Consider the following 15,069-nt stretch of genomic DNA (forward strand, 5'->3'; position numbering starts at 1 on the left):
ATTATTGAGACATGAGGAAGGGATATATCAGGGGCTCACTGGGCCATGATGGGAGTCAAATAGTGTTGTGATTAAGAGCATGAATCTCAGAGCAGACGACTTTGAGTTTCTGTCCCAGTACTTGAACTTGATCCCTGCAGGTAAATGAAACCCTCAAAGTCTCAATTTTCTCATCTGCTGTGATACCATCAGTGTTAACAGTAAATGTAACTATGGTTATGAGAAGCAGATCATTTACACATGGTGCTTGCTGTGGTGCATGTAGTTAGTGCTTAGTAAATGCTAGCTTTTGCAATTAAGGTGAAAAGCATACACTGGAGATGAGAGAGAAATTGACAGCAGGCACATAACTTAATAAGCTACTGACACATTCCAGATGAGAGCAGACAAAATCATGAACTAGGACAGTGGCAATGGCAACTGAAAAGAGGACAGTTACACAAGATATTTCAGAAGCATAAGTGCCTTCATGATTCATTAGATGTGGGAGGCAGAGACATGACTCTGAGTGTTCACGCTTGGCTCACTGGGGCAATGGTTGTTCTCTCCCAGATATAGAACAATCAGGAAGGAATTATAGTTTGAAGAAGAAATCGTGGATCCATAATCTGTTCTAGCATATTGACAATGAATTAAAAATATTCTTCAAATCTTATCGACCTACCTCAGGGGAAATATTTTTCTCAACTGTAGTATAGATAAAACTAGTATTAAAAGAGATGATTCAGGTGGTGGATGCAAGGACTCTCACATAGCATTAAATTTCCTGGTGAGTAAATTCTCTCCTGTGAAATTCTTCTTCTATTATTCTGTTTATATCAAAGAGAATGTTTTGATTTGGTGCTAATTGCTGTTTACTCAAGCTCTAATATCCTTTTCTCTGCCTTTCTCTCGTTTTCAACATATTCAAAGTCTAGGGAATACAAATATATGCACTTAAAGTGTAAGAGTATTCACTTGTTTTTAAATCATATTTTTATATCACTTATATTTTTGTTAAATGTTCTGGTTTTCCAATTACGGTCCTTGTACTAACTGTCCTTTGAAAAATTAATTTCATTAAAAAACCATGTATCAAGGAATACTATGCAGTCATACAAAATGAGAACATGTTCTTTGCAAGAACATAGATGGAGTTGGAAGCCACTATCCTTACCAAGCTAACACAGGAAAAGAAAACCAAATACAGCATGTTCTCACTTGTAAGTGGGGACTACATGATGATAACACATGGACACATAGAAGGGAACAACAGACACTGGGGCCTTTGGGAAGGTAGAGGTTGGGAGGAGGGAGAGGATCAGGAAAAATAACTAATAGGTACTAGGCTTAATACCTGGGTGATGGGTGATGAAGTAATCCGTACAACAAACCCTCATGACACAAGTTTGCCTATATAAAAACTTGTACATGTACCCCTGAACCTAAAAGTTAAAACAAATAATAAAATTCATTGTGCATTCAAAACACACACACACACACACACACATACACACACTCACAAATCAATTAAAGAAAAAAATAGGAATCAGAAGCACAGTCACTACTTGGATATAACAAAGCTTGAATGAATAAGGGTTGGAAAATCCTTCACTAAGCTATGTCGCAATTTGGCAATATTCTTGCCAAGTTAAAAAGAGGCATTTTAAAGGGAGATACATTTACCACAAGTGTAAAAGAAAGTCACGTTATAATTGGCTAAGATTGAGCTCCTGATAATATCTCAAGAAAGTTGTAAACATAACTTCCTTGTAGACATTCATTAGTTACAGAGCTATGCTTTGAAGATAAGAATAGCATCAAAAATCAAGCAAATATCGAGCAAAAACTTCCAATCATTAAAATATCAACTGTCACAGAAATCAGGCTGCCTTTCATTATCAACATTAATGTTCAATTCAGCCCTTTCTCTTCACGGAGCCCATTGAAATAGTACTGCACACAAAATACAAACCAGCCAGGTGAGCAGTGGGAGAGAAGGCCAACTATGGAGGCTATCCACAATATTAGGACACACAAAGAAGTTAATGAGATCAGTTACATGATGGTACTCAGTGTGAAACATAGTATCTTTCAATACTGTTTGGCTGTGATTTCCTTAGGAAGATTAACAGCCTTGTGGGACCTTGTTAATTCTTTTTGCTATGCTTAAAGCAAGTAGATAATTTTCTCCCACAAGTGTCTCTTAACAGATAGTAAATTCCCTAGATCATTCTCCACGTGAGACATGGGGGAGTTGGTAATGTTAGGCTCTGTGATGTAAAATCAACCCTTCTGTCCCCACCATTAGTCCTTCATACCACTCTTGGGCTCAAAACAACTAAACAAGAAACCTTCTAGTCATGAGTTTGTGGGTTCTGTTTTAGAGTGTTGGAATAATTATAGAAATATGAATATACAACAGAACTTAATGGCCAATTTCTCATTCTGGAAGCATGAAGAATTGGAGATTAATTTTACGTGGTGTGTGTGTGTGTGTGTGTGTGTGTGTGTGTGTGTGTGTTTTCTTTCGCAGATGGAAGACTTCAGTTCTTTTTTTTTTTTTTTTTGAGACGGAGTCTCGCTCTGTCGCCCAGGCTGGAGTGCAGTGGCCGGATCTCAGCTCACTGCAAGCTCCGCCTCCCGGGTTTACGCCATTCTCCTGCCTCAGCCTCCCGAGTAGCTGGGACTACAGGCGCCCACCAGGTCGCCCGGCTAGTTTTTTGTATTTTTAGTAGAGACGGGGTTTCACCATGTTAGCCAGGATGGTCTCGATCTCCTGACCTCGTGATCCGCCCGTCTCGGCCTCCCAAAGTGCTGGGATTACAGGCTGAGCCACCGCGCCCGGCCGACTTCAGTTCTAAGGCAATCCTTAACTTTTCCTTTTTGAATCAAATGAAAGATTGTTTGAGGCCGGGCGCGGTGGCTCATGCCTGTAATTCCAGCACTTTTGGAGGCCGAGGCGGGCGGATCAAGAGGTCGGGAGATCGAGACCATCCTGGCTAACACGGTGAAACACCCTCTCTACTAAAAAATATAAAAAATTAGCCGGGCGTGGTACCGGGCGCCTAAAGTCCCAGCTACTGGGGAAGCTGAGGCAGGAGAATTGCGTGAACCTGGGAGGCAGAGCTTGCAGTGAGCCGAGATCGCGCCACTGCACTCCAGCCTTGGAGACAGACCGAGACTCCTTCTTAAAAAAAAAAAAAAAAAAAAAAAAAAAAAAAAAAAAAAAAAAAAAAAAAAAAAAAAAATTGTTCTAATACTTGATGGTCAGGTTTCTTGTGCATAAGGGAACAGAAGGCCATTTTAAAATAGTATAATCAAGCATTACTATGACCTTCTTTCAGATTCTTTTTTCCAAATAAAAGAGCCTTTATGAGACATTTGCAAATGCTCAAAACAATGTTACAATCAGATAATTCTTTGATTTGGAGGATGGTACTTTTGAAAGTAGAATCATAAATTTCCATCTTTGTGTAGGTCCTTTATTTGCTTCTCTCTGTAAAGTAGATGAAGACCTGATTCCAAATTATTCCACATGCAAAAAATATTTCCTATGAGTTCTAGAAAATGATCAGGTGTTTGTGACTAAATCAACATAAAACAGCTCAACTCTTGGAAATATGTTTCAAATAACATCTTAATAGATGGTAAGCTGAGAACACAATGTTTGTATTTGAAATTTAAACATATAAATTAACATAATTTTAAAAGGAGTAGTTGGATTAATCTACACAGAGGATGTAAGCAGCATTGTTGAGAGTTGAAACTGGCCACTCATGAGATAGATCTGGTCTGGAAATGTATCTAAGTTGCCCGACATAGAGTTTTAAATTAATAATTGATACTATTAGAAGTCATGAGATTTAATATAAAAATGTTTACTTTTAGCTTGTCTTAAAATAAATCTCAATTCCTGACCATATTATCATGCACATCTGATAATCATAATTAATATTAGTAAGACCTACTATTGACCAAGCCTTCACTAAGTGCCAGCTATCATTCTAAGCATTTCATTTTATTTATATTTTGCATAAACACTGTCTCCCTGTGATGCAATTTTTTAAATGCACATTAGGCATCTGGAAAAGCTGATCTCAGAGATTCAATACATTTGCCCGATGTCTATAGCTTATAACGGATGCAACTGGGATTTGAACCCAATCCTCTCTGATACTCAAGAATTATTCTGTTATCCACTGATGGATAAGTTTAAAATATTAAAGTACTGAATGGAGAATGGGTCCATATCCACTATGCTCACTTTTCTGCATTTGTAAAAAATTCACTCTTCCTGTGTGAAATGTGGCGATTTCAGTACATTATGAAACATACTTTCTAAAAACAGTACTCCTAATAAATATTTTCTTTTTTCATAATTGGTATTCATTTTTCCTTAAATAAATTAGGGAATAATTTACTAATCCAATTTGAATCCAATTTGCCCAAACTGGTAGAATATATTTATATTTATCTATTCTACTTGAATTTCAATTATAATTTTCTCTAGAAAATTAAAACACTTCATTTAATTTTCTGATTATCATTCATAGAGAGGTATTGGAAAACCTTCTAAATCATATATACCAAAATTTCAACTCTGGAAAGGTCACTTGGAATTCTTTGCAAATGCATCTTACCAGAAGTTGTCTTCACTACTTCAGTGGTATTTCTTAGACCAACAAATGAGAACTGATAAAGCCTCCAGGATCTTGTGTCACCCACTTCAACAGAACTTCGCTTCCATTGATAAACAATTTCTTCACGTGGATAGCCATCTGCCATGAGATAGGAAAGCTCACATTAAAAATGATTATAATTAGCATATGTAGCAATATATAGCAACAATCTTCTACGAACATGACACTGAGGTAAAGACTGAGAAAGATAGTTACAAGCTAGATGAGGATCTTGGACCAAAGGGCATTGCAGTGAGGACATAAATTACAATGACATTGCATCCTAATGGGAAGTAAGATTCAAAACTCCAAAGGTCAAATTTACTCTTGAAAATAATTTAAATGACATAGAAGGTTTACTACATGTGGTTTTATATATGCCATATGCATGCTTTCCATCATCTGGAATAGTGCATACCAACTGACCAGTCCATAATAAATGGTAGAAATACAAAGTCTTGTATCACAGCGAAAGACAGTTAATAGAGCAAGATTTTGAGTCACATAGAAACAGAAAATAGTAAGACAGAGCAGACTCAAAACTTCTCCAAAGAATGCATTTGAGGTGGATGATAGTTGGAAAAAATAAGCTAAACTATTTATTATCTTTCTTTCTCAATTTGTCAGGACTCAATTTTAATATACACAGAAATACACAATTAAAAGTAGTAGTAAGTAGAAATGCTAAGAGGACGATATCAATGAGCTTGTACTAATAGGACAGAAAGTGTTCGTTGAAAACATCACACTGGCAGGTGAGATAAAGTAGTGGTTATGAGTACCATTTCCCAGCCATTCTACCTTGGATAAGTGTATATTTTTCCTCTTAAATTGTTTTTTCCCTTATAGGGAGGATAATAGTACTTATCTCATGGAATTGATGGTCAATGTATATTTGTTGAATGGACAAATATTATTATGAAGTCAACTGCAGAATTAACTTTTTCAAGAAAATAAATGAAAACCAGAAACCATTTTAACAGTTTGTGTACTAATAATGCTAATTATTATGTGATAATAAATAATAATGGCATGTAAAGATTACTTTGATTATGAACACTGATTGAGTACTTGGAATAAAATTCCACATAGTTCCTCCTGTCTGTTCCCTTTGATGCAGTCTTATCTATTATATGTTTATATTAATTAAAGAGGGAGGAAAAAAAGAGTCTGTAGAGAACTATTGCAGGGGATGGAGAGGGGTATGATAGGATGTGATGAAAATTGAGGAAAACAGTGGTAATATCCAGCCTGGGCAACATGGCGAAGCCCCATCTCTACAAAAAATAAAAAAATTAGCTGGGTATGGTGGTGCATTCCTAAAATCCCAGCTACTCTGGAGGCCGAGGTGGAAGGATCACTCGAGCCCCAGAAGCAAAGGCTGCAGCGAGACGAAATCACACCACTGCACACTCCAGCCTGGGCAACAGAATGAGATCTTGTCAAAAACAACAAAACAAAACAACAAACAATGATGATATGAGGCAACTTTGTGCAGAGAATGTGCCGGTAACTGAATTGTTCAGATAGCAATAAGTAATGTTAAATTGTGGTTGGGTTCAGAGGACCATTTTCAACTGGCCGCCTGATGGCACAGAAATCAACAGTTCTTGGGTTTTAGCTGACACAAGAAAGAAGTAGACCCACTTGGAAAATTAAAAGCAAGGAAAGCTAATCTCTCTAAAACTCAGGGAAACCTTAACTTTACAATTAAATATATTTTATTCTTTGATTCAGTAAAACATGAAATAAGTTTTATAATGAGAATTTTTCTAGATAAATATGATGTACAGTGATTTTTTCCTCTGTTTTTCTCTGGTATTGATGAAGTGATAAACACGTGATTACTTCTCTGATCATCAACTTTTTTCAAACTGTGATTACTATGACTTAGTGGACCCCCTGGTTGAGAAATTACCTTTCTACAAACATAATTTTAAAATCTATAATCAGATTTTTATTCTGTCCAATATGCACAACTGGCAGACAAAAATTATAAAAGAAGTGATTGACCTTTCATGGATGCTGAACAAATAGTAAGGAAAACGTTTTGGGAAATTTAAGTTTGCTTGACTTTGGTTCAGGCAGAAAATATCTGTAAAGGTTACTAAAGCATAATCTGCGTTAGATCATCATGGATCCTCTTGCTACATTCTATTATCTATCTGATAAAAATAATAAATAGAAAAATAATGGTTTTATATTTGATCTTATTGTGTGTCAAATAGTAGTTCACATATATTTTATCAATGAAATGATTTTGCTGTGGGGCAGACCTTAACTAGCAATGTGCTGCTATAGTCCCTTCCTAGGCCCATAGGAGAGAAAGGAAGAGGATATATAATTAAAGATTGCACCCTTTCTATTGAGTCCAGCGTTGGCCTTACAATCCGTTACACACACACACACACACACACACACACAAGGCTCTAGGCAACCAATATATTAAAAGTATGCAACTCAATGAAACCTATTTGTAATTCTTAATAAAATAAGTCCTTCTTTTGCAGGAATCACCCTAATCAGAGCAAGCTGAGATTAGGATGAAAGAGATGGTCAAAATCATTGAAGTCAGTAACATAACTTAATACAACTTTGAAATTCGTTATGTTTCTTTCAATTAATCAACATGGAAATCAGAAAGACTGTAAGTGAGGGAGGATACAAATGGAAAAGGAATATTACTTACAACTGGAGAACTCCAAGGGACAGGAGTGTTCATCCATTGGGAAGTTGTGCAATTGTAATTGGCACTCGGCATCAATTGTCAACCTAAGTAGGAAGATATTAAACATAAGATGGATTTTAGACATAATTTTAAATTGTAAATTTGCACAATTTTAATGATTTATTTTTTTTTTTTTTTTGAAGAGAATATCTCACATTCTGATTGAAAACACAAAGTAATCCCCAATGAAGATATCCACCAAGTCCAGGAAAATATTACATAAGACTTAATGTAGTCTGTTCATTTTCACAGACCAAATAATGGCACCTCACTTACCTCAACTATATTTATTGAAAATTTATGATCACTTAAGTTTTTGGTTTTGGTTTTTCTCTTTGCAAATTAATTGCTCACGTGAAACTGCTCAGTGAATATATTTAACAGAACCAACTGTTTTAAGAACGTAAGCTCATTTACTGTTTGCATGTAAATGAATGTTGATAATTCTAAGATCTTATCTGATAATTAAAGCAGGACCTTCTGTTTGTAAGAACTTGTTCGCTGTTAGCTTTAATTGCTAAAGGTGAGTTTAAAAATACCTGTGTTGCTCAGTGGTGTGGCATTCATTCTACACTACACTGTCACTAAATAGGATATTCTAGAGGATGTCATTAAATAGGTATTATAGAGTAGAAGAATATCTAATGGAATACAATAAATGTTAAATGCACATACACAGACATATTTGAAAAATGTTTGCCAATAAATCTTAATTAGTTTAAGTCTTATTAGTTAGTGCTTGTTAAAGCATACAGATTTTCTCAGTCTCAAGTCCTGGGCTGGAACTCCAGGAGGGAGAAGATTTGAAAGTCAGATGTCTTTACCACCTTTGGGTAAGTATGAATACAGTCTCAAATTGTAATGGTAATGGGTTGATGAGTTTTTAAATTTCATATTTTTAGCTATATTTCTTACATTGTATAGATATTATTGTTGATATAATAAAAGTATTATTTTAGGGAAATTTGTTTTTAAGAGATTTTCCAATTAGTATAACTTTTAATTGAAAAGAATTAAGAATCTATCATTCTATGATATAACGGAGCAATTACTGATGTTAAAATATATTTAATAATTATTGAGCCCTTAATTAACTATGAAGCACTGGGTAGAGTGAATTGTTTCCTCATTTAACAAGTATTATCATGCATTTATTGTACCTGAACTTGTCCAAAGTAACATAACTAGAGGCACAGTTGAAATTTGGGCCCAGGATTATCTACCTTCAAAACTGGAGGCTTTAATCATTGTTACTATACATTTATATGCTCTTCAAAGGCAAGAATAGTTTTAGTCATAAAGGAAGCTACAATTAAATTTGACATTTTATTAGTGTTACTACTCCAAATTAAACTGGAATTATTAAAATTGAAAATAATATAATTGCAGATACAAACATAGATACAGATCTAAATGTCTTTGGGCATGCAGAAAAACACAAACACACTCATAGCTCTTTTTAGATAGCCAGAACAAAATCGTCTCTCTATATAGACTGGTAACCATTCAAGCTTTGATTGAATCTCCATTAGTGACACTTTTGAGGTGGCTTTCATAATTAGCTAATGTAGTGATTCCACAAATTAAGTCCAAAAATGACTACAATGTTATAAGAACAATAAAGACACTTAAGATAGTATGATTGACTTCATATTTCGAAAGCTGGACTGAGCTCTGATGTATCGGGGGAATTTTGTACCCACTAGATTCTAAATTCAGGCATTGGCCAGATGAGATGGCTGACACCTATAATCCCCAGACTTTGGGAGACTGAGTTGCGGACTGCTTGAACCCAGGAGTTCAAGACTACGTGGGCAACATAGTGAGACCATCTCTACAAAAAAATACGAAAAATTCTTAGCAGGGTGTAGTGGCACGTGACTGTGGTCATAGCCACTCGGGAAGCCGAGGTGGGAAGATCACTTGAACCTCTGGGAGGCAGGGGTTGCAGTGAACCCAGATCATGCCACTGCACTCCAGCCTGGGTGACAGAGTGAGACCCTATCTCTAAATAAATAAATAAATAAATAAAAATTCAGTTATTACTATATCTCTAAGTTTACGAACGCCATGATGAATATAAAATGCCTGGAATGAATTTATTTTGGAATTGTGGCTCTTTCTAATAACTGATATAATTGATAAAGATTTTGGAGCCACTTTCAAGTATTATATTTTGTATGTTGAGCAAGCACATTTAACATGAATCATTTGAAGCTAGAAGTTCTCAGATACGAAGATTTAGAATTGCATTATTCTTATTTTGATTAAAATGTATAAATAATTTTAATTTTTCTGTATTTACTATGTATCAGGCTCTATGTTGATCACTTTACTTATCACCCTATTTTGTCCTTGTAGCAACTCCACAAGGTCAGAATAAGTATCTCTGTTTTATAGAAATTAAAGAAATGAAGGTAAAAGAGTGCTCAGTTGTGCTGCCAAGGGTGGGGGAGAGGCGGTACAGGGTGGGACAGTGTGGTTGTGCTTTCTTTCCCAATAATTTCCATCAGTTCTCACTTAATTTTCCTAAATAAAAATGTAACCATGTAAAAACATCATGCTTACTATGCAAACAAAGCTTCTAACACCAAAAGTCCTCCTACCAGATAGCTGCCCCTAAGTCCCTTTATATAGAAATGCTGAAGAGTTGCCCTAGTTCCTGCAGATAGTAAGACAGAGAGCTAAGAACCAAAGTCAGATGTCTGATTCCTAAGACTATGTACTCACCTATTATTTTATCTAATAATGTACTCCCACCAATGAGAAACTTCAATGTAAAAAATGTTTTTTTTTTTTGAGACGGAGTCTCGCTGTGTCGCCCAGGCTGGAGTGCAGTGGCGCCATCTCGGCTCACTGCAAGCTCCGCCTCCCGGGTTCCCGCCATTCTCCCGCCTCAGCCTCCGAGTAGCTGGGACTACAGGCGCCCGCCACTTCACCCGGCTAGTTTTTTGTATTTTTAGTAGAGACGGGGTTTCACCGTGTTAGCCAGGAGGGTCTCGATCTCCTGACCTCGTGATCTACCCGCCTCGGCCTCCCAAAGTGCTGGGATTACAGGCTTGAGCCACCGCGCCCAGCCGTAAAAAATGTTTTAAATGCAAAGTATGAAGTGCTACGATAATGGCATAAAATGATTATTTTATTAAAGTAGCATTTTACTCTAATTTCAAAATTTAATTTCAGAGGCTGAAAGATAGCTCCTTCAACTTTCTCCCAAGTATGTCTATTCCCAAGATAGACAATAAATTAAGTTAAACAGCCTATTAACATAATGGGAAGTGGGGTGCCAGGAGATGAAAGATAATAGATTCTAGGTGCTTGCTATTGTGAAGCTAAAAAGAGAAGAATGTATGGAGACATACACATCGAAAATTCTCTTTTAGCAACTATTTCTTTGGAAATGAACATATTTCCAAGCATAAGAGGTGGCAGTTCCAAGGATGACCAGTTATGTTTTAATTTTTGTGTTCTAAAGTACCAGAACACGCAAACACACAAAAAGCCAAGACAGGGGCAAAGGTCAGATGATCTTGCAAGACAAAGGAAATTTCAGGTCAGTTGTGAGAAAAAAAAAGGTTTACACAACAGCTGTGGAAAAATAAGCTTTGCCTATAATTAGTGCTTTGATAAATCTCATTGATAGCAGAAAGAAAAAAACTGTTGTGATGTCATATACTATTTGATAACATGCCAACCAAGACGTAGTCTTGACATTTCTTTCTTTCTTTCTTTCTTTTTTTTTTTTTTTTTTGACTTGTGACTGCATTTTGTGTTTGTTTGTTTGTTTGTTTTCTTCCTAACAATTACTCCTTTCCTTTTGCAAAAGAATACCTTAGGGTATAGAGCACTCGACCATCATTCCAAATTCTCAGCATCCTGTTGGGGGTGGTGATCCAGTGTGCATCAGCCTTTTTGGAGTTTCTGAAGAAAGTGTCTGGAATCCAGATTTTCCCCACCATGTTGCTGTTCAATCGGAGGACTTTAATGGTGCTGTTAAATTTCAAACGTCGATCATACCATGTTTGCGCAAAAAATATATCAATAGTGTATTCCTGTTTTAATAAAATGATAAAACAGAAAATTTGTACACAGTAAGACTATGTTGTTGAATATTTGTATATTTCATTCCTGTTCTCTTTGCCAATCCGAAGCAAAGCTATCTTGGCTTTGAATAATCCAAAAGAAAGCTAGAGTTTTGCTGAGGAGATTACCATTTCACCCATCTTTTATAGATATGTTCGATACTTTTATGAAAAAGTAGACCTGTCTAAGTGAGTTCTGGCAAAAGAGCAGAGCTTTGATACAATCCTTTACTTTCCATGTCTATAGAGCAGAGCGTTGTGTTGTTTTGAGCTAGCTAGTTCCTTGCTGTGAGAACTGTCTCGTGCATTGTAGGATGTTTAGAAGCATTCCTAGCCTCTACTCCTTAGATGACAGTAGCAAACCACAAACCCACACTCAATGTTGCCAAGTAATGACAGCTAAAATTGCCTTCAGACACAGTCAAACATCCCCTGAAAGGGAAAAAAAAGTCCAGATTCAGAACCATAGCTATAGAGTGAAACAAAGTACAGAATATGCAAGAAAGTCCTAAGCAGGAGATCTGGAAACTCAGTTGGCCTATATTAAAATGGGGATCATAAAGAACCTAACTGGGTAGGCTGTGTTAGGATAGAAAAAGGGAATCAACAAAAGGTGCTTTGCATCACGCCTGGCAGAGAGCACACACCCAAGAAGAGGGTTTTTTTTTTCACTATTTACTTGTAATGTTCTTTTCTCTAAACAAGATGAAATTAACAATTAAAAATAATTTCTAATACTGTGCTAATCTCTATTACAAAATGCATTCTTGAATGCTATACTGACAAATTACTGTAATTATTTCCATCAAGTATACATATCACTAAACTGGAGAGTGCTTTACTTCAGTAAAAAAAAAAAGCAGATATGGTGTGAAATTCAGATCATTAGGCCTGAGTCTTTTGTCTCATTCACATTGTTCTGTTTTCTTTCCTTGCACCACCTCCCACTGGGTGTCGTTGTGATTAGCTACATTTCTACCCCGGAAAGCCACTCTACCCTTGTTCACCATTTAGTTTCCTTTTTACAGTCTACGAGTAATGAGGAAAGAACCTGTTTTATGAAATCCTTTGTCAACCAATTAGTGATGTGGCAGTAGAAAGAATAATTAATTAATTTAGATTCTACATTTTGGCAAGAAAAGCCATGAATAAAAAACTTTGAGTCTTAAAACTAATATTTCACAATCTTTGATCCTAGAACAGTTCTGGGGACTGAAGTTCTGCATTTAAATAAACTATCTATATAGCTTCTACTTCTTAGATATTTATAATTTATTTCAGAACTCTGAATATTCTGAGAATTATGGCTATTAAGAAGTTAGAATTTGTTTAATGATTAAACAAACAAACTTATTAGCTTGGAGTATGCAGGTGATGGTATATCACCTCAAGTGGCATATCAATCTCTCTGACTTAGCAGAGCATCTCTGTTGCTAGTTTGGTAAAAATGGTTTTAAAGTTATAGTATCACTATATTATATCAAATATAATATTGTATAATATAGAATATTATATTACATTATGTTATGTTGTACTTCATTCTGCTCTACTCTATTTTATGTTCTCTATTATATGATATTTTGGACTCCAGTCTAGTTTTGTATTTCACATTTGGGTAGAAAGTGTTACATAAGAACAGAATTACTTTTATTATTACATCTGACACACTATTTTATCTGAGAAACATTTCTGATTTGAACCAAACTATCAATATTCTAATAAGTATTTGAGTACTATATCCTATTTTGTAGTCAGTAGCACTTGGCAAGTAAACACCGATTGATGAATTTCAACAGCATAGCGTATTTACACAAATTAATTATATATATAATCCTACTTAATTCTCATAACAAAAATAGTTAACATTTAGTTATCTTCATATTACAAGAAAAAAAAGATCTGGATGACTGTCTTTCACTTCTAAAGTTTTAAACTTAAACTTGCTGGCATGTTTCTTGCTATTTCCATGACATCACATTTTCTCTCAAACATGATAATAAAATAGACAAAGAATTTTACTTGGAAACTCACCATATTGATAGCGTTCACTGGACCAATGCTATTCACATACATGTCTGTGTGAATTAATGTTGGTTTCACTGTAAAGAGAAACATAGAAATGTGTGCACGTAGACAGGTGCAAGATTTTAATGTTTCAATCTTTGTTTTCTAGAATAGATTTATTTAGCTACATTAGAAGTAATTTATTCACAACTAAATTGGTACCAGTTACTAATTCACCACATTTGAATAGCTATTTTGTTTTCAAAGAAATATCTTTTTAAAGCATGCACATGCAATAAGCACGCATAGTAGAATTTTGAAACCAATTATCCTTTTAAAACTAACATAAAAATGAATAAATTAGAAAATGCTTCTCTTGGCTTTTCTCCATCTTTCTCTCAGATATCGTGAATTTTACCATGTTTCCTTCAAGCTCTGAAACTGACTTGAGCATGTCCCTGACTTGACCCATATAGAAAAATAATTGCTTAATAACTCAGAAAAAATATGCATTCAGAACATGAAATGGACATAAAGAGCAAACTGGTAATATAAATTGGTTTTGGATCACAGTTCCCTGTTGATTCCTTTAATTACCACATTATCCTCACACACTTCTCACCAACACAAAATTAATCTTCCTTGATGATTTATTGTACACTGTGATACCACAGATAATATGAGAAAACCATATGGAAACCCATTACACACCTATTTGTCAGAGAAGACTGATATTAAAAATCTGTAGTATAATATCCATGACTAAATGCATGGTCCCCATTTTTATTTAACATTTAATGAAAAACAGGAGCGTTAGTCTCTTCTTTATTTTTTTCCTTGAAAGTGTCATGTCCTAACTCACCGTGGTGGACCGAATTGTCTATAACCAGCATTCACATTCTTGCCTTCTCCTGGGTGAGGCTATTCCTCCACCTCTCGACTTTGGGCTGGATCATCTGATTGGCTTTGGCTAATAATATATATACAAAAGTGAGTGTACCAGTGCTAGGCCTAAACATTCAGCCTCATGAGATTCTACTTACTCTCTGGCTGTTTTCTACTACTATGAGAAGGGTTATCCTAGCTAGGCGCTGGTCCCAGGAGTAGAACGAGGAACATGCACAGTACGGTTCACCTAAATAAGCAGTTCCAGCTTGCTTTAGCCTAGATTAGTATATCTCTCAGGGGGGTATTTCATAAATGTTTGTTGTCATATGTCATTGAGATTTTCTGGTTGTTTGTTACACAACAACAGGTAAACAACATATCCACTCTTAACTATTATTGTCTTGTTTGACTTGTTTATGTTGCTTCATAAAGGGGTCATTGCTTTTTTTTTCTACAGCTTCTGTCTGAGATATCTAGGAATATTTGAATTTCTACCTCTAGCTCTCAAGCTTCACTTGAAAATAATATTTCTTCATTTTGAACTTATTGACACTCCTCTCACTCCTAGGCCAGAATGCTATTTAATCACTACTTTTACAACATATAAAAAAGTATAATTTAAATCTTCCTTGCTCTTGAACTACACTGATGGTTTTTTTCTAATAAAGTAGACATGTTTATGTGCTCCTATCTATAGCACAACACA

At 35.5% G+C, this 15,069-nt stretch overlaps 1 protein-coding gene across 4 annotated transcripts in view; it reads right to left on the reverse strand.

The window, feature by feature from the left end:
* Nucleotides 1–15,069, reverse strand: part of GABRG2 (gamma-aminobutyric acid type A receptor gamma2 subunit) — a 97,831-nt gene that overhangs the window by 55,990 nt on the left and 26,772 nt on the right. For 3 of the 4 annotated variants that reach the window (XM_030927908.1, XM_030927907.1, XM_030927906.1), the window contains 4 exons: nucleotides 13,503–13,570; nucleotides 11,221–11,441; nucleotides 7,351–7,433; nucleotides 4,623–4,760 (listed from right to left, as the gene is read on the reverse strand). In XM_030927908.1, coding sequence (XP_030783768.1) covers nucleotides 4,623–4,760; nucleotides 7,351–7,433; nucleotides 11,221–11,441; nucleotides 13,503–13,570 — 510 coding nt within the window. Of the gene's footprint in view, nucleotides 1–4,622; nucleotides 4,764–5,983; nucleotides 6,100–7,346; nucleotides 7,434–11,220; nucleotides 11,442–13,502; nucleotides 13,571–15,069 lie in introns of all 4 variants that reach the window. The other variant, XM_030927905.1, reaches the window with a different exon arrangement.

This window comes from Rhinopithecus roxellana, chromosome 3 (assembly GCF_007565055.1).
Source record: "Rhinopithecus roxellana isolate Shanxi Qingling chromosome 3, ASM756505v1, whole genome shotgun sequence".
Lineage (NCBI taxonomy): Eukaryota > Metazoa > Chordata > Mammalia > Primates > Cercopithecidae > Rhinopithecus > Rhinopithecus roxellana.